The sequence below is a fragment of the Sebastes umbrosus genome, chromosome 12, assembly GCF_015220745.1.
Source record: "Sebastes umbrosus isolate fSebUmb1 chromosome 12, fSebUmb1.pri, whole genome shotgun sequence".
Lineage (NCBI taxonomy): Eukaryota > Metazoa > Chordata > Actinopteri > Perciformes > Sebastidae > Sebastes > Sebastes umbrosus.
Genome location: NC_051280.1, coordinates 31,704,009 through 31,724,432, shown reverse-complemented (window position 1 = coordinate 31,724,432; position 20,424 = coordinate 31,704,009). Strand labels below are relative to the sequence as shown.

The 20,424-nt window shown below is 42.4% G+C and overlaps 1 protein-coding gene across 7 annotated transcripts in view; it reads right to left on the bottom strand.

The window, feature by feature from the left end:
• LOC119498129 (disco-interacting protein 2 homolog C) overlaps positions 1–20,424 on the bottom strand; it is a 213,938-nt gene that overhangs the window by 61,304 nt on the left and 132,210 nt on the right. For 6 of the 7 annotated variants that reach the window (XM_037786661.1, XM_037786665.1, XM_037786662.1 and 3 more), the window contains exons 6-8: positions 10,115–10,264; positions 4,800–4,919; positions 4,089–4,286 (exon numbers count right to left, since the gene is read on the bottom strand). In XM_037786661.1, the coding sequence (XP_037642589.1) occupies positions 4,089–4,286; positions 4,800–4,919; positions 10,115–10,264 (468 nt within the window). The remainder of the gene's footprint in view (positions 1–4,088; positions 4,287–4,799; positions 4,920–10,114; positions 10,265–20,424) is intronic. The other variant, XM_037786663.1, reaches the window with a different exon arrangement.

Here is a 20,424-nt window from a genome sequence, read left to right as displayed (position 1 = left end):
AGAGGACGTGATGTGACTGAGGCGATGGCAGCGCTGCAGGCGAGACGGTTCATACGTGTTCTCATTAGGTTTTACCTGCTGTGTGTTTGTCTTCTCACTTCTGGCTGCTCAAAAAACTTGTTTCCCTCTATTTGCTTTCTGATAGATTCAACACTAAAGGAGGATTTATACGTCTGTGTGAGGCGGTCGTTGCCTCCGGCGTAGTTTATAGATCAGTGTCAGATTTCACCTGTTGATAGCACCACGCGACACTAGACGGATGTGTCTTTAACTATATAAACAACCACGACTGTGTTCACAGGGTTTCACTCGCTATTGTGGCGAGCAGATGGTTTGCAGCGTAAATGGATTTTCTAGATCATCGAATCCGTCTGGTGTTACTGAAAAGTGAAACATTACTGAGACTTTCTTTAACTCTTTATGTTTACGTTCTCCAGGGGGGTTTTCACAGGTCCACTTGGTTCCTAATAACCAAGATCTGAGTCAGGGTTGGGTCTCAAGTCTCCCAAAGTGTGTGTCAATATGTCTAATCCAAGTGGACTGTTTATTACCTGTGAAATGCAGGAGAAATCACAAATATCACTGCATTCTGGATCTAACTATCCCTCGGATCTATTTTAGACCTGGTCTATCCTCGGATCCCATGATGAGGTGCACGTTGAGTTCAGGTAATAGTTTACACTACAAGATTTTAGCCCGCCGACAAAAGCCCCAGATCAGAGGGAAATCGGCGCTCACTCCCGTGAGTGACGACCGCTCTGTGTGAATCTTCAAAGACACCATCTGAGAGATGCGCCGATGCAACCAAGAGAGCGGTAATGACAGCAACGACGACCTAAAGCCAATGAGAGCGCAAATATCAGTAACACCTGCAACAACAACATCAGCAAGCACGGCTGTTCTTTTCTTCTTCTTCCATGGTTTTTCGTTGCAAATCAGCGCAGAAACAACTTGGATCGCCAGCTTCTTGTAGACATCCATGTTTAGAGGAAAGAACTCGTCTCGCATCTTTTCCTGTATTATTTCTCGCGCGTGTTTTGGTGACTAAACGTAGTTTGGAAACCAGACAGACTTGTCGGGGATTCCTCCAGTGAAATGTTCACTTGTGTAATGTGAAAACCACACCAACTTTAAGATACCTCATTATAAGACAGAGTCAAGTAACGTGATCAGTACAGCAATCTGAGGACATTGAAAGTCGCGTGTATCACGCCAAAGTGTTTTAATATTACACACATGTATGAAGGTGCAGTACCAGCAGGGGGCAACAAAAACACACATTTAGGGCATCAGAAACCTCATGGTTGGGCTTAAAATAAGTGCGTAAACTAAGTAAAATACGTACGGAATCAACGCAACACAACTACAGAAAAGACTTGACAAATGTCACTAACGTAACTTACCAAACAAAACAACGGTCTCCTGGTTGAAAGTCCTGTGTTTGTTGGACCCGTCCACCTCCTCTCCCACCCGCCATAAGCAGTCTTTCTCTCTTTAATTTTATTCTACGTCACTAGCTCTGAGTGAAGCATATTCATGTGGATGTGTTTACATTGCAGTCAGTACAGACTACATGGACTATATGACATGCCAAAAGCAAGAACTCAGTTCTTTTTGCCTTGCGCATTATCGTGTCATTCTCACGCATTTTCGTGCGACCTGGCTGACTAGTTTGTGCGTGCCATAAGTTTTCTACGGGCCCGTTTTGGACCAGGTCCACACCAGCTCTTATAGTCTCCATCGCCATCACCTGATCTGTAATAACTACTTTGAGGAAATGCATGTCAGCTCTGGCATAGCCTGTAGTAGCTATGAAGGCTTCGTTCAATGGATCCTTCTGCAGAGGTTTTAATCCAGCTTCAGATCATTCAGGTAAAAAACAAGCGATTGATGGCAACTGTGTCAAAATGCACTTTTTTTTGTTGCAATTTTGGGATCCAAAATGAGTCCAGAGATTAATCAAACTGCTCCAAATACGTGCCTCAGGACAAATGCATCTAAAATCATTGTCCAAATCATAAATAAGGAGTGTCAGCCCAAAAATTTCAAAATAACACAAGTATGACGAACACAGGCTGTCCTGTAAGTCACTCAGGATAAATTCCTTTCATTTAAAGGCATACTTTGGAAACAAATCTGGGCCTTTAGGATATAAAAAAACAAACTTTCCCTCCTGCCGTAGCAGAGCAGCTTTCTTGAAAGTGTCGTTTTCACACTTTGCTAATGTGCTTAGCGCTCTGCCCGGCTGCCATTAGTGGAATTATGCTCACACAGCGGGTGTTAAACATTGTTTGGTGCTTCAGTTAATCAGCTTGTGAGAGCCACCGTATGGGCTCAAAAAAACAGGAAGCAAGTCAGAGAAAAAAACAAAAAGCAAACGTTTATTTTTAGTATCGATCGTTATGTTAAGACGATATACTGAGAAGACGATTGATCTGAGGTCGAGTGTGCTGTCAGATACGTATGTTTACGTGCGTCATGATGCATAAAGTTGAACTGCAACAGAAACTACTGGAAGCATTCATTACTGAGTGTTAAATGTTGGGCTTAGATTTATATATTTGATCTATAATAGTTTGTTATTGGTGACTAACTTTCAAACACAGCACTGATTCATTTAACAACTAGAAATCCAGTAAAAACTCACAGAAGACACGATGCCATATTTCAGCACAAACTCTCTCACACACATCTGGTGCACACAGATTATTGAAAACTGTCTGACAGCTGGCATCAAACATCTGGTCAGATCTGTAATCGTGTTTACTTATTTTATGATCTGATTTATGATCAATGATTTATGAGACTATTTTATTTAGACAAAGTTCTTGTGTGACTGCCGGTGTTTACTGTCGGTATTTATCATTTCGGAAAGATGGTGCATTTCTTTAGTGGGAAAAAAATCGATTTCGAAGAACATAAACGTTATATTTAGCGTATCCTCATACAACTGTTCGTATGATATCTCATGAAAATGATTCCTTATTTTTTGTTCGTTCTCCTGCGAATGTCCAACAACACGAGCGTCAATTTCTGCATGTTACATGCATACAGTCTTTTCAAAAGAAACTTCCGTCTTCACAGCAAACAACTTCCTTAGGTTTAGGCAAAGATGGTGGTTTGGGTTAAAATAACTACGTAAGTTACGCGACAAATAAATCAACGTTGACTTCTGGTTTCACACGGGACACAAATGCCGGTCTCCTGGGGGAAAGTTTGTTATTTTTTGACCCATCCATCCACCCCGACCTCCTCCATACGCAGCATTTGTCGCTCCTTATACTTCCTGTTTCAGTGCATTACTTTTCATGGGTCATGCTGTTCTCATGCACTGTTCGTAGCTATAAGTACGAAAAGTAATGCACTGTAATTCTTGTAGATTCCACAAAATCAATTTGTGTGTGATTCACGTAATCGTGAACCAGGAAGTATAAAGACCGACAAACACCACGTAGAAAGGAGGTCGGGGCTGATGGGTGGGTCAAAAAATACTGGACTTTTGCCCAGGAGACCGGCGTTTGTGTCCCGTGTGAAACCAGAAGTCAACGTTGATTCATTTGTCACGTAAGTTACGTACTTCCGGAGTTATTTTAACCCAAACCACGATCTTTTCCAAAAGCTAACTACGTAGTTTTGTACTACAGGAAGTTGTTTCCTGCCAAGACGGAAGTTTATTTTGAAAAGACTATATGCCTGTAACAAGCGGAAATTGACACGTGTTCCTGAACATTCTTAGGAAAACACACAAATAAGGAGGAATAACTGTTTGGTAAGATATCATACGAACTGTTGTATGAGGATAAGTTGAGTAGGTTTAGCTACAAACGGTGTCTGAGAACAGCCTGTTATATTTGTCAAAGAAAACTATCAAAATCCTGCTTTAAATCAAAATACTTCAATGATGCCACTTTCAGTTGCTCCTGAAAACCCCAAATTTGGCATTAGGCACTGCAATGTTACAACAACTTACTTGTTTCGCAAGAAAAGCCCAAAGCTATAGAGTGAAAAATGAAAAAGTCTATATGACAACTGAGCTGAAAAGTGTTTCTCTTCGATCCCATAAAAAGTGCAGCGAGTTCTCAGCTTACCGTAGGTGAGCACGTAGAGCGGCTTGCCGTTGGTGTCCATGGTGGTGAGGCAGGGGGCCTTCGGAGAGATGGTGCCCCACCTCTGCAGGGCCGCCTCCAGAGACGGCGGCCAGTTGGTCACCACGCCCAACTGCTCGCCCCGCATGGCCACCATCTGTGCCCCCTCCGCCTTGGGCTGGTTGGGGTCTGGCTGCTGGACTGGAGGAGGATAACAGAAGAGATTGAAACACCATTATGATACAGAATGTTGTCTGAATTAAGAGTCAGCCTCCTCTTATGTGATTTATAAAAAGTACTGCAGCATTTACTCCGTGTTTTTATAATTACTGGATCACAGAGAGAATGCTCATTGGAAGGAATCAAGCTTTTAATCACTCAAAATACCGGCTCGATAACAAGCTCAGTCTGTCCAACATTTACTATTCATGCTTAAATTATGAATTAACTTAAGCATTGATGCTGGAAACAAAAAGAAATATGCATCAGTTAGTTTCTGTCTTTGTCGCAGCAGATATTAGAGAATAAAGACTCGAGTGATTTAGTTGTGTGGATTATTGTGCAGCTTCTCAACTGTTTTTCAGGGTATTATCTTGTTTCATTGTTTGTTAACAGTAAAATATTAAAGTTTAATTAACTATCAATTTACCATTTATAAATGATGGTTATTATAAAGTGTTTATATTTTCAAAATAAAGGGAGTGAAGTTATTACCTTCCAGAAGCTCCTCAAAGTCGTCGACAAAGAACTCTCTCAGCGGCGGCCGTTTGGGTCTCTTCAGCGTGTTGACGAGCTGCTGGATTTTGGCTGAAACTCTGCTGCTGACTGGAACGCCTGCAGAGGACGAACACACACACACACACACACACACACACACACACACACATTAAGGTATGTCCTCGACTAAACTCCTAGTTGTGCTCTCACAGGTGTTGAAGTAGTCATTTCCCCGTTCGCCTTCAGCTCTGATAAAACATCCACAAGTTTTAAATCTACATTAAAGTGGCACCTTTTTTTTCCTCGAGTGAGCAATCAACGAAACTGCCGTTGAACACGACACTCCGTGATGGCAGAGATGAATACGGCATGCGAGATGAGGAACAAATTGCTCTTTCATTAAGGCTGATTTTAAACCCAACTGTGACCGTGAGTGTGGAGCTTTAACCTCTTAAAAAACGTGAATATTTTAATTTAAATCGCCTAAAATAACGACCCAAAATGAATCAGGACTTGCTCCTCAACCATACGGCCTATATGCATATATTTGGTCTCCTTTGAAAGGTAAGAAGCGAAGGAATATGAATGAATTGTAAGTAAATTAAACTATATCACCATGGAGATTACAATGGAGATGCAATAAAGGAAAAAATACGATTTGTGATGGAGAGGTGGGATGGAAGATCTGGAGGCAAATAGATGTTTCGGCAGCTGGGTGAGCCAAAGACATAACTGATAGTTGGCAAAATGACCATGAAGAAGTGGGTGTACTGGCAGGTAGTTTATGTCTCTGGATGGAACAACCAGAGGTTCATTCTTGTCCCTCAATCCTCTGGTGAACTTTTTATTTCAGTCTCCATCAAGCTGGGATGAAGAAATCTTCATGGGTGAACACATAAAGAACAAACAGAATCTAAGTTTTGTTGATATTCAGCACTGAACTGTTTCACATTTTAACAGTCAGATGGTTTGTTCCAATACATTCCCCACCGCTGCTAGGTCAGTGCCCCTCGGCACCGGAGACCGACACACGGGGTACTGCGTTACTTTTGGACGGACTAGGGACGGCGTGTCAATATATACGTTTGTTACATGCATAGTGTCCTTTCAAAATAAACTTCCGTTTTCACAGGAAGTTAGATTTAGGTAACAAAACCACCTAGTGAGGGTTAGGAAACGGTCATGGTTGATGTTAACTTCACTGACTAGCGACTCACAGAACTTAAGATACTAACGACTCATGCGACAAATTGTCTGTTCACACGGGACACAAACAGCGGTGTCCTGGTTGACAGTCTTGTGTTTGTTTGACCTGTCCACCTCCCCTCTCTCCCTCCCGCCTGGGTGGGTTTACATTGGAGTTAGTTGAAAGCCCGGTTCGTCACATACTGTCGCTAAAGGGCGCCTCCGTACGTCGGTCTCCGATGCCGAGGGGCGCTGACCAAAAGGCTGTATTTGACAAGTTGGGAGTGAGAACGGGTTGTGTGTTCACACTGAATGCAAACTGAGCTATAAACAAGTACTAAATTGACTTTTAACTCACGTTAAAAGTGAGTCCACTCACGTCTGCATTTATTTAATATTCAATATCACCCCACATCTATAATTTTGAACACATTTCAATTTCCAACAACGGCATACATTGGGAGTTTTTGCAAAGGCAGCCGGGGTCAGATGGAGCAGAAATCAGAAGAGGAATAGCATAAACTTTCAATGAAAGTTCATTAAATGTTAAGAAGTGCAAAACTAAAAGTTGTTGGTCAAAAAGCAATAGACAAAGTGCTGCAAAGAAGATATTCGGGCTGCCCTCAACCAAAACATATTCTTAGTCCACCAACACTCATATGATTTTGTCAACTAATCGATTAGTTGATTTAATCGACAGATCTGTGAAACTGAGTTTCTCCACAAAGAATCACAAAAAAGCATCACTTTAACTCGTTTTTCCGAGAGATGTGCTCATACGTTTCTTGGAAATAAGTCATTCAGCATGAAAAAAGCATAAAAAATGACTAATCTCCTAAAGAAATAGTCGACTAACGCCAATACGACTGATTAGTCGACTAATCTACTAAGAGGGGGGTAGCTCATGAAGATATTGCAGTTTTTAAGATTTTTTTTTGTTAAAATAATAAAAAAATGATGGTGATAAAGAATATTGGAGGACTATAATGCATTTTACAATATGTCTGGCTGAGACTCTTTTTATCTGATCAAAAATAAAATAAATTTTACAAGCAAGAACTGAGTGTGAATTTGATTAAGAATTGTTTTATAGGTCAGTAATAGCAGTGAAATGCCTCCAAACAAAGGGGCAACAAAAGTCCTTCCCACACACTGACTCAAAGGTTAAATCCTTAAAAATCTAAAAGTCTAAATCTCTAAAAACAAAAAGGCACAAGAGCCATTGTGAGCAACATAATACAAAGATGGTGAAATCCTCTTTCAGCCAAACATCCCGATAAGCTCCCATCTGTAAACTCTGGCACCTGATCTGTCAAGCTGCTCCGCCCTGAGCTGCGTTCAACATCTCCGTCCACGTCGGCAGCGATCGCAGCGTCTGATGAACAACTCCATCTGCTGCGGCATCACGTCCCTCCAGAGAAGGACTTATGAAACTATGAACCAGCAAACTGACGTCTTACAGAAATATCTACTCTGAACTATCATGAATTAGCCCACAAATTGTTAAATCCAGTAATGGTACATGTCCATAGCCTCCATATTTTCCACGCTTCCCATTCATCGTCCATGTAAGCAGCCGCGCAATGCATTCTGGTAGCGTGGCGGCGCGATTCGAGAGACGGGGCGTCACGTTGGCAGCTCCTCATTTGCATAAAGTTGAGGTCTAGGCTACTTTATGCAAATGACGGGCGTCCGACGCGACTCGCCGCATCTGGAAACTCCAGAGAAACTTTTGAACTAACCGTTGTTGATCTAAAATAAAGACGAGTTCGCAACTGCATGGCTATAAAATGTTTTCAGAAAACACATTTCAGTGAACTATTTTCGTGATATAAGAAAAGAACGTTTTCAAATGTGGCGGGGGCCCACGAGGGAAAGCGTTCGTCCAATCAGGTGCCGAGTGTCTATAGTGGCAGCCAATCAAGCGTCTAATGCTGGGAGTGAAACCGCTGACACGCCCCCCCTGAAAAAGTAAACAAAGGACTGTTCCTGCCTTTTCATTTTGAAAGAGCAACGACCGATGAGGAAACTCCAACACTCGGAAGACCAATCGTGTAACTTCATCTCTCAGTCAGTGACAGACTTTTGTGTTTGTAGAGCTGGCCCTCGGCGGTCCAGCCAGTAAATACTGTACGTAGGTAAAGACCGTCATTAAAAGCAAGTTGGTAGAGATGTTTTATTTTTAAAACTTTAGTTCTTTCTAAGCTTAAACAACGTCCTTCACATGAAACAAAGAAGACACATTAAGACTGTATCAGAGCAGCTGCAGGTCCGTCTAGTTTAAAAGCACCCGAGTGACTCTTTCTCCCAGTCAGACTATTAAATGTGAAGCTTTCATGTTTCCCCAGATTAAAAACACTCAACACGTGAATCCTCATCACATGTCAGACCACAGAGTCGGGCCGGAGGCTGCTGAACAGACACAACAGCTGGTCCACAATACGTTTACACATGACTCACAAGTCCTCCAATCAGCAGCTCAGCGGAGGTCACAATCAGGGAAGAATGAAACTTAAGTAAAAGGAAGTGAGTTGTATTTAGAGTGAATAATCAGTCCTGCAGAACATAAGAAAGTCTGGATGTTTAACAAGTCTTTCAAGACCTGATTTTCGTGTCTTTAGATTCACATCTCTCGGTTTCATCTGAAGACAAAAATCCCCCCAAAATGACCTCGGACTGATTCTAACGAAATAAAGCTGTGATGCAGATCTACCCAAAGGTCAAAGGTCATGTGTTCTCATATTCAATGTGTCGTTGAATTCCTTAATCAACATAAAAAAAAACTACTTCAAGTTAATATTTACGATTCGGTACATTAACCCGTTCGTGCCCAAAGACTTAGATTTAGTATGATGAGGAAAAATGCCACAACATTTGTTCTGATTGGTCAAAAGTCTTGAAATTTGGTACGGACACAATTTGGGGCCGTAAAACTTTGAAATGTTTGGATCACATGAAAAATCATACTTTTATTAAAGGCAGTGTTGAGGATGTTCTCCAGTAAACACTATTAGTTATATTGGTTGAAATGGTCTTTACACCCCGACAGTGATCCGTTACTGAGGAGCTCTGAAAAAGGACCGGAAAAGAGCCGTCATCTGTAGCTGCTGTGATCCTGTAAAAACGTCTACCAATCACTGCCTCGCGGTCCGCTTGGGAAGAACCAATCAGATGCCTCCCTGACTCCCTGCTCGTACTCTACCCTTGGCGTGCACCAGCCTGAACTCAAAGCGCGTCGCCGCCGCACGTTTCCTGGAGAATGGAAGAGAAAACTCAGCCCTGCAGTAGCACTGCCGCGGTTACTGGTCATGAGGTAGCGTTGTTGAGTTGAGGTCCTCTCTCCGCTCTGTGTCTGTGAAGTAGTTATGATGCGGCGGTGCTCGTGCATGTGTGTGTGTGTGTGGGGGGGTCTAGACAGAGCTCCTGAGGCGATGCTACTTTCAAATTGTGCTAGCTTTCCAACATCGTCGACCCTATCTTTAATTGTCAAATCAGGATTTTATGCGGGAAAACATTGTGTTTATTACATGTTTTCCATATGAAATCTTTTTTCACACGGCATATGTGTGCATATCTTTGATATTCAACTTGTTATGAGTTCATAGATACCGAATACTTGATTATGCTGCTTGTAGTTTCTGAGATACAGCCATTTTCTTATACTATATCTAGTCTTTGGGCACATGGGACTTCTGTTTTTTCCAAAAATATAATGAGTCTATTGCAAAAACAGTAGTCCCATGTGCCCAAATACTAGATCTAGTAGTTTAGACTTCCACCAAAGGAAATTAAAAAGTTCAGTTACGGGCACAAATGGGTTAAAATCTGCATTGAATAAATGAAATGGGAACCCTGATTCAGATACTCAGGCGTAAATCCTTCGCTTTAACCAAACCACCTGCTGCCTCTTTAGATTTATGAATTGCTCACATTTTATTTGTCACCAAAAAAGTCAGATTTTGTGTTAATGCCATAAACTCAGATCCATGTTATACTGATTTAAACTTTAAAAGCTGTCAACTAAGCAACAAATATGTAAATATTGTCACCATTTAATGAGTGAACTTTTTGTTACTATAATTATTTGAGCCACCCTCTAAACTCTCTTCCCCAGATCATCAACTCACCGTCTCCGGTCTCCATCAGCTCGGCGTTGCCGTACTTGGGCGTCTGCCTCTGGGCCGCGGTGCCGGCGCCGGGGGCTCTCTCCACCTGGATCCCGTCGGCGGAGGTGTTGTTGGTGTAGCCGGTGACATCTGGAGGGGCAGAGTGGTTCTCTGGGATGTGAGAAAACGGGGGGGATCGAGGAGGGAAGGAAGGCCTGGTTAGTTCCCCCACACCCCCACACATCCTGCTGTTAAAACATTTTTAACGGGGGACTCTTACAATCAGGACGAGTCAGACAGCGTGGATACATGACAGGTTGGTGTTAACTATGTAGTTAGTTCAAATAGACGTCCCACTGTTGTAAGAATAATAATGACTTTAAAACCATGAGTTAGATTAGAACCCAACGTTAAATGTGCTAACTTCTGATAAAATTGCAGATTTAAAAATGTCCTTCTGAATTGTCTTTTGGCAGAAACAGTTAAAGCAGAAGCACTTAAAGGAGTTGACGTGTCAGTTGAAGTGTAAAGCCCTGAAATGAGCAGCTTCAGCTGAACTGCAATCACTGAAACCAGTTGAGGTGTTTTTTGAAGTGTAAGTGATGAAAGCAGTTGATGTGTCAGTTAAATAATGTTAAGCCCTGATCAGACAGAGTGTGTTTCAGCAGACCGGGGCGACTTTTTGAAATCGTTTTCGATGAGAGTGAAGCGTTTTGCGCGCTACTTTTGCGCTGAGTTCAACTCAGAGCGGATGTCATTAGCAGTTTTTTCTCATTGTGGTGACTTTTGCTAGATACCCGGAGCTACAGTATATGACTTTACCAACCGCAGTTACCATTGATCTGAACAGAAAACAGCAGGAGGCAAATTAGTGCCGTACTTGAGATTCTTGGAAAGTTGTTTTCATTCATTTAAACTGTACAATTAACTATGAGGTAGCGTACAGTTCATGGTTTGTTTTAAAGCTGCAGTGAGTAGAAATGCAAATATGATTAAAAACATTTTTTATTTATAAAACGATCACTATATCCTGACAGTAGTACATGAGACAGGTAATCTGAAAAACAATCATGTGTCTCTGTGTCCTCCGGTGCTCCTAACGGCATCTGCAAGATTTCACCGGAGGAAAACAACCAATCAGAGCTGAGCTGGAGCCTTGCCGTCTCTGAGCAGCTGTCAATCACTCACGAACTCCGATCAAACGGTCAAACTAGGCAGCGCTGATCAAATATGAATCAATATTCTGTTACTGTAATGCCTATTTCTCTCCTCAGATGTTATCAGAAACATCTTGTAGTGTACTGTTTAGCTGTAAAATTAGAAAGTTTGTGACCCGGCAGCCATGTTGAGATCAGTTGAGGAAATACCAAGCACCACCGCCCACCAGCCGGAGCCCAGCCAATAGGAACGCTCTCGCTCTCTCTCTGAAATGACCTGTGATTGGCCAAAGTCTCCCGTCACGGGCTAGATGTTTTTAAAGCCTGAAAACAGAGCCATGAGGAGGAGCAGAAGTCTAGTTATCTCTCAGAAGACTTGAATTACAATATGCTGAAAGGTTATTGTGGAATTTTTGCCCAATGATGCCAAAAATATATACTGCCTACTGCAGCTTTAAGGTTATGTTAGCACTCATTTGGTGGTTGCCTAGCAACAATCTTAAAAAAAGATGCAGCAAACTGCAAATAACGCTCCGTCCGATCGGGCAACAAAAAAAACCGATGCGGTGTGCATCACGTTTTCCAACTTCTGTGTGATCAGGGCCTACGTGCTGAAAGCAGTTGAAGTGTCAGGTCATGTGACACTCACTTTAACTGTTAACGTGCATGTGCTGAAAACATTTGAAAAAAAAGAAGATTATGAGTCTTAGCAAGCTGTACTCTTCAGTAAACTAGTCTGAGGGCAAAAACCATGTGAATCATTGTGCTAATAAATGAATGAATGAATGAATGAATGAATGTAAACTGAGGGATGTCTTATGCTCAGTGACTTCAAAAGAAAACTGATTCCTATTGAATCTAAAGTTGGATGAAACTTTTGATATTTGTGTCCAATTAGAGACCAAACATGGGAGAGAAAAGAACAAAACATAACAGAAAAAGAATCAAGCTCATAACTTCCAGCAATTAAAGCGACTTCAAGATACAGCTATTTCTTCTCAGACTTATAAATAATGAATTCTACACTCTCTAATGGACTCTATCTATCAAACTACAGGCAGCATTTAGAAACTAGTCGCTGAGCTAAAACACACGGTGAGGAGTTTGGATGATCTCTCATTGACTTCCTGCAAAGAAACCTTCAGGGAAATGATGTTTGGGACTTGGTGATCCGACACACTTCACAAATATAGAGAGAAAATCCACCAGAACCAGCACCACGACTCACAAACTACCCACCATCACAAACTGCGACGCCCGCCTTTCGCTGACTCCATTTCCATCAACACCCACACCATAACGTTCACTCTTTAAGTCGTTTCTCCCCCCGTGTTTTGTGCTACATTTAGATTGTGTTTCAGCCTATCTGGTGCGCCTGATGTTTCAAAGCTCCCACCATGCCTCAACATTTTTCACATTTACCTCTTTCAAGAGGCTCAGCTGCTGTTCGACAACATCAAACGGTGTTTACTGTTCTGCCCGAGGGAATCTTTACTTTGAGTGGTCGGAGCATGAAATGATGCGGGGAGGAAGATGTGTGTTGAATCTAAAAAAGGGATGCATGTTGGTGCAGCCTGCGGTGTTGTTTACTGGCCCTTTGCATTCAGTCTGAGTCTCAATCAATTCACTTCAATGGAACATGTTGGCAGTAGGGCTGTCGCGATTATAACGCATTAACACAAATTCGTTTTAACGCCACTAATTTCTTTAACGCATTAAAGCAACTTGCGATTTTTAGGTTGTAGCAGAAACTTGAAACTAGCGATTGAGACCATAAATTCATGTTTACCAATGTTTACTGATGTAATAAATCAAGTGAGAAGTAGGCTCATTTTCTCAGAGACTTCTAGTCAATCAGACTTCTTTTTGCAACCAGAGGAGTCGCCCCCTGCTGGCTGTTAGAAAGAATGCTAGTTTAAGGCACTTCAGCATTGGCTTCACTTGTCAGACCCGGAGGTTGACCCCTACTGTAGGTGTCTGACAACAAAAATGTCTTGTGCTCGTTTCAAAATTGTTGCATGATTTTGCTTTATTTTTGTTTAAGAAGAAGTAAAACGTAGTCAACAAAAAATGGTCAAAGATAGTTGTTTGTAAACCCGAAACTATTCAAAGATTTCTCCTTACAAAAACTGCAATAACCACATCTTTTGTTTGTTGTCCAAATGGTCTCTTTTCCTGAACCATTCAGATTTGATAAACACCATTAGTGTCTTGCTAACCTCAGCAGAGTGGGAGCTTGAAATCACCAGGTATTCAAACAATAGTCTGGTAACACACTGCACTGCCCTGTAAAATATGCATAAAGTAAAATATGCATGATAATCAACCACAATTTTCAAAGATGAGATAAAGAAAGGTCAATCAAAGACAAGATGAACCTCATTACGTGGCCATGTATAAATATGTATGCATTTAAGTATAAACGAATGAGAAGTAGAAGGAGTGCAAGGTATTTACGACAAAGATAAAAAACAATTTACTGATGAAAAGTTGACATTTCAGAGATGCACTTGAGTGCATTGGAAATCAAGCGTGGAGGGTGTGCCTGTTTTCTTTATGCTACTTCTAAAACCTCAGAGAAACGGACGCTGAGAGAGCTTGCCACTTTAGAGGACTTAAACGAGGAACCCTCGCCTCCCCGCTCCCCGCAAGGACCAGAAGATAAAGGGGATCAAACTACTTCAGGCTCCCGCAGTGGAAAGGCAGCAGAGCAAGTTACACTTGAATGTTTTTATTTTGAAAGGCTGCTCATGTGCACAAAGAAACCACTCCGTCTCCGAGTCCACTAATGATGATTTCTTTAAAAAAACATTTTTCAAGTTCTATTTTTTTGTCTTCCCTATTTACGTACGAGGGGGGCAAAATATTAAAAACACCTCCAGTACAACACCACCACTAGCTATGACCTAAATGCTAAAACATATGATTAAATGAAAACCTCTACAACACTAGCCGTGTTTCCATTCAATTGTCAAGCAAATTTTAAGTGAACTTTTGAAATGCCGCAAAAAAAAGAAATATGAATTAGATGCGTTTCCATCAGCTGGTTTGGAGAAAATAAACTCGGCTACAGCGTCGTTTGGTCAGAAGTTGGCGCTATAGGCTACGCATGGCTGTAATCTACCAGTAAACAGAGTAGAAGAAGAAGTAGAGGTTGGGAACCAGAAAGAATGGAGAGAGGTATTCAGGAATTTGTTTCAATAGTTCTTTCATATCAGTTAGTACATAATGTCCACATACTTTTGGTCATATAGTGTATTATGAAAACATACTGCATGCCGTGAGTCGTCTGCTAGTAATACTTATACTTTATATGTACTCTGACTGCTCTCCACTCGTACAAACACAATCGAACTGAATTAAACATGTTGTTCAGTATTCCAAAGAAACAAAACCTACAAACTGCCAGCGATAGAACAAAGATGTGTTTTTGCTCTCATCTCTCAGTCTCCCTCTTACTTAATATTTCATCATCGCTGGTTCTCTCTGGGAGAAATACATAAAGTACACGCTGAATGGACTGCATTTATATAAAGCTTTATTCTAGTAAGCAGGAGCTATAAACATTCACACACACACTCACAATCAGCAGTTTGTGGTTCAGTATCTTGCCCAAGGACACTTGGACATGTTACTACAAGGGATCGAACCACCGACCTTCTGATTATTGAACCGCTCTATCTCCTCAGCCAAGTCCGCCCCATATTTACCTACACACCATACTTACTTTGTGCTGTATATTGAGTTGCTAATTCTACCTTAATTAACACTATAAAGAAGTCTTTTAAGCCAAATTCACATTATAAAACGGCTACTTTAAATTGCATTTACTGGATTTCAGCTAGTGTTCTTGTCTCTGTTGAATATAGCAGCCTATAGACCTCTTTTCTGTTAGTAACCATGACAACGTATCCTGTGGGTGGAGCGTTAAGTGGAGGCAGAATAATTCTCTGAACATGTTAGTTAACGCTGTTTAGCAAGTATTGTTGGCTTGTATTTTTAACAATAGCTGAAGAAAATACTTGTTTCTCTCAACATGTGCTGTCACTCACTCTCCAGGATCACCAGTGGTAGTTGACAAAGTTCACATTAACAAACGGACCAGATTAGCCGACCCCGACGCCGCTGGAGAAAACTTCAGGAGGAGGAGACGGCAACATTTACTCTCCATCTCTGAAACGTTTCGGGATATTGTAGCCTGCTAAAGCTTCGAATCACAGTTTGTCATCTCAACGGTAGCCTCTGTGATATCTGGATTCTAACACCCAACAACACAGCAAGATGACATTTTAGATGTGTAACTTTAGCCCACTGCTAGCGTTATGGTACGTGTCCACAGGGGCGTTATTTATCGCGAGGGGACGCGGAGCTTTCCAACATTGGACGCTTGATGGGCGTGTGTCACTAGACACAAGGCTCTCCCCACCTGATTGGACGAACGCTTTTCCTCCGTTGGCTGCTGCTCCCAGCTTTCAAACCGGAACCAGTATGGAGGCTCGTTTGGAAACTTTCTTCTCTTATTTCACGAAAATAGTTCACTGAAATGTGTTTCTGAAAACATTTGAGGCGAGAAATAATCCACGCAGTTGCTGAATCTGTCTTTATTTTGGATCAGCAACGTTTATTTTAAAAGATTCTCGGGAGTTTCGAGAGGCGGAGAGTCGCGTCGGACGCCCGTGATTAACATAAAGTAGACGAGCCCGCAACTTTATGCAAATGAGGAGCGGGCGTTGTGACGCTCCGTTTCTCGAATTGCGACGTCGCGCTACCAGAATGCATTGCGCGGCTGCTTACATAGACTGAATGGGGAGCGTGGAAAGCACGGAGGCTGTGGACACGTACCATTAGCCTCCAGTCTTTCCTTTGTTTAGCCTCCAGCTAACTGTACACTGTGATGTCATCATGACGTCGACACAAAAAGGGTCTATAACTTAGTGTGTAAGTTCTGTCGCTTCATTTCCTCCATTTCTGTTTGGTATCTGCATCTTTTAGTGTATAGCTCTATGAGCCTACTTTTATACCAAACATACCAACAGATGGAAAAGTTTGTTCTCTTCTATTCATGTCATGTCTCTTCCATCCAGTCATGCCAATAACGCTGACTAAGACTGAACTGAACATGATCTGAAAGGCTGAGAAAGAGTCAAACTGGAGAGTGGAAGGATGAAGAAACAAGGGGAGAGACAAAGAGAGAGAGAGAAATGATTCCCAGCAAAGCACCGAAGAGTCAACGCCAGCGAGACCAAACAGAATTCTTTATCCAGACATGGACTGCATATCAATACTGCAGCGCACAGCCCAGGCATGCTAATTACTGTAGCACGCTGTACGTTCTGTCTCTGCAACATCTGGGCTGTCTGTTTGAGCTACAGCGAGCTAGACATGCACTCTATGAAGCCGCGTGTTGTTTATCTATCTGAATGTGTGTGTGTGACATGCACGAGTATCCAGTGACCTCATCAGAATGTATTTATGATGATGTGTGACGGCGAGGAATATCAGCCCTGGCTGAGGAGGAGGATGATGATGAATGCCTCCTTCGCCGCTGGAATACCAATCAGGTCGGCTGAAGGAGGCTGATTCAGGGACACTTCCATCTCCCCCCCGCATGGGTCAAGGAGGGTTTAAAGGTGGTTTGATGGTTTAAGATACTGACTGGTGGCATGTTGAAATGTCTTCATCACATCCCAAAACTCTTGTTGAGGCGTTTCTGTGGATAAGTGAGTCCGTCTATCAAGACGAGCACGCAAATAGTGACTGAAATCTGCAGAAGAATGGCAGCATTTTACTAGATATGTAGCTAGTAGTGTGACGGTGCAGGGAGAGGGTGGTGGTGAGGTTAAAGCCCCCAAGCTGATGGTCCACCGACGGCCAGTTTGGGGTCGTCGGTGAGCGTCTGTCAACCTAGTCTTTGCGGTGTGTCCCACAACGTCGGCTCTGGTCTGCCCAGGTTAGAGATTTTTTGGACGACTCAGCATGTCGAATCAGCGGCGGAGCTCGTCGGTGAGAGAAATCACTCTGATTGGCTGTTTAGCTTAGGCGAATCAATGCACGAGATCAGAAATGGACGTGAGGAAAGCACAGAAGGCTCTTCTCATTTTTCAGCTTCATCTCATCTGATCATTCCAATCCATGCGTTCTTTTCTGGGGTTTTCAAATGGAAACAGCCACTCAGCCGTGACGTATGTTACCACAGTAAGCTAATCAATAAGGTTATGAATAATGTGAACGCTAGCTCTAGCTGAGTCAACGTCAGCTGTGCTAAGTTTGGAAATAACTGAAAGGGTTGGTTCGCTGTTCTACTCCTGTGTTCTGCAACGTAAAATTACTGTTTTTGTGAATGGAGTCTGGTGGCTTTGAAGAGAGCGATATAACGGCTTCAGTTCCCCGTCGGAAAGGGCTGTCTGACGTCGAGGTGAAGCGGCTGTGGACGGGAGCAGCAAAAAGGATTTTAGACACCTAAAAAAATCTATATCAGTTTAAGAGTATGCTATATTTAGAATATTTTCAGCTTGTATATCTGCCGTCCTCGGTCTTCCGGTTTCCCTTTTTGAATGATGAATACAGACTACCGCCGCCTGCTGGTGTGGAGAGTGTTAACTGGCCGTCGGCTGTCGTCTTAACGGTGTGTTCGAGTGCAACTTTTTGGCCAAGATAAAGGTTAGTTCTTTGATATCTGGTTGGTGTGTCTGGGCCTTTACGGCATATAAAGCACTTTGGATTGCCTTGTTGATGAAAGAACCATACAAGTGAACATACCTTGCCTTTAAATCAGACTTTATCCAAACTGCACTTCAAGTGAAAGAAGGCAGGATTTATAGAACTACAAGTCAAGAGAGCTCATGTAGGAAGAAACCCTCAATCAACTCTGCATCTCATGACGTCCCCGCAGCGAAAACTCCCCTCACATCAGCGTTACGAGACACCTGATGAATAAGCTGCTGAACTGTTATTCCTCAGAGGCCAGAGAGCGTTCCCCTGACAGATATACAGCACCGACCTGGAGGCTAAGCTGCTCTGCAATCCCAACACTGCAGCCTTAATTACATTGAATATGGGAACGCTTCCAGAACGGTGTTAATGGATTCAGGGTATATGTGTTCTTTTTCTGACAGTGATGAATGGCTGATTAAAAGGTCGAGTATTCAGCCTTTTCTTTAACTGTATGCTCGATGCGGATCGCTTTGTATTCTCAACGGAGGGAGCCACTTCAGTAAATTGAGAGAGTCAGCTGCTGCCTTTTCACATGCCAAGCAGCGAGTTGGCTGATGGAGTCTTCAGGTTGAACCTCTTTTGTGCACAGTGAGTCCATATTATTAAGTCTGTTAATGAGGACCTTTCTTAACCACACAAAAGCAGGTGAAACATTCTTTGATACAGCATTTTAAGAATACTGTTTTAAACAAAAAAAACCCCCACAAAACCGAAAAGAGGACGCAGGCAGACGGCCTACATTCCTCCACCATCTGCTTTCTGGCTCAGATGAGAAGCCGTTCTGAAAGCAGATTGCCTCTGGCTGAGCAAACAACTAAAAAAAACATGCTGCATAATTAGTCAAATCAATAAAACAGAGTAACCTTGAAAAGAGGGAAGACTCATTCATACAAGCTGCTATCTAGCCTCTTTAAAAGCATTGTTGATTCTCCTCATCAACAACAATTCACACTCTGAATGCAACAGCTTGTTTTGTGTTTTAATCCACACAAAAACACTTTCATGCAACGCTCAATGCTAGTGAGGGTAGCATTGATATATTTTCTTCTGCACTTTCACAACACTGCTAAGCATAAGTTGACTTAGCAGGGCACAACCAACGAGGGGCACGACTCGAACAGCAAGCATATGACGGAGGACACTCGGGGGGGAAGAGTCACTGAAACTTATGAAGGGGAAAATTCAGCATCCCTGCCGTGAGCCGAGGGATGGCAGGAGACTGACCCTGCTTCTTCTCTCTGCCAGCCATGCTCCGATCTCAACTTACCGGAGCGTCGTGGCCCAGAGTTTCCATTCTCTACCGTGCCAGCTGGCACGGCCCTCCTCCTCCTCCTCAAGGAGAGGTGGGTTAAAAGGCCTGCATGTGAGGAACAAGAAGGGAGGGGGGATCTTGAAAAGTGGTGTCAAGTCGTGGGTCATTCAGGAACCTCACTTTAACAGCGCTGGAGTCTTGAACACAGCGTTATATATCCAGACAAATCTACCTTAAAAAGCACATCAGTCTTGTTAAACTACTATTAAACTTTATCATGCTATAGAAAAAAATATATACATACATATTTGCAAGTCAGTTTTTTTATAATACAGAATTGCATGCCATTATAGTATAGTATAGCTAGTACTTTTTGTGAAAAGACTAGATCTGTACCTGACATTTAAATTAAATCAATCATCAATATACTAAGGGGCAACGTAGAATCTGTATTTGTGTTTATTTTATTGCTCTCAGGTGCTTGAGATTAGAAATATTTCAACTTTCAAAGAGCACCATGTGTCTCTAAAGGGTTTTCAATAATCACATAGCAACAGCAGCACAAACAAGCACTTAGTGCCGTTATCTGAAACAAAAGAGGCACCAGGTGTCACAAACACAGTGCGCTCTGTCGAACCTAAACTCAGAAGCCAAAAGTCAACCAGAACAACCAGATCGTCCACAACGATCCCGTAAAAGGGATGAAAGGAGTGACGACAGATCGGGGAGAGGGAACAGAAAGTTATCTACATGATACAGGCCGAGCTGCTCCGATAAGAGCTGGATGAAAAACGAGGCCGTACGCAAAACAATCTCTCTGAAGTATTAACACACACACACACACACACACACACACACACACACCCCCACACACACACACACACACACACACACACACACACACACACACACACACACACACACACGCTGAAAACACTGGAGACCTGCTGCTTTGGCCCCGGACAAGGAAATGAGAAACAGAGCTGTAGGTCACACGTGTGCACAACGACAGGATTTCCTCTGTGATAAACAAGAAGAAAAGACTCAATGAAACTTTTACGCCAATTGATAAATGTACAACAATGATGTGATGTAATGGAAATGTGTAACTGTCAGAGATGGCTATGAAACATATAGAAACCAAACTATAAACTACAACCAAAGAGGAGTCTGGACAAAAGACTGAATGAACACATAAAGCAGACAAA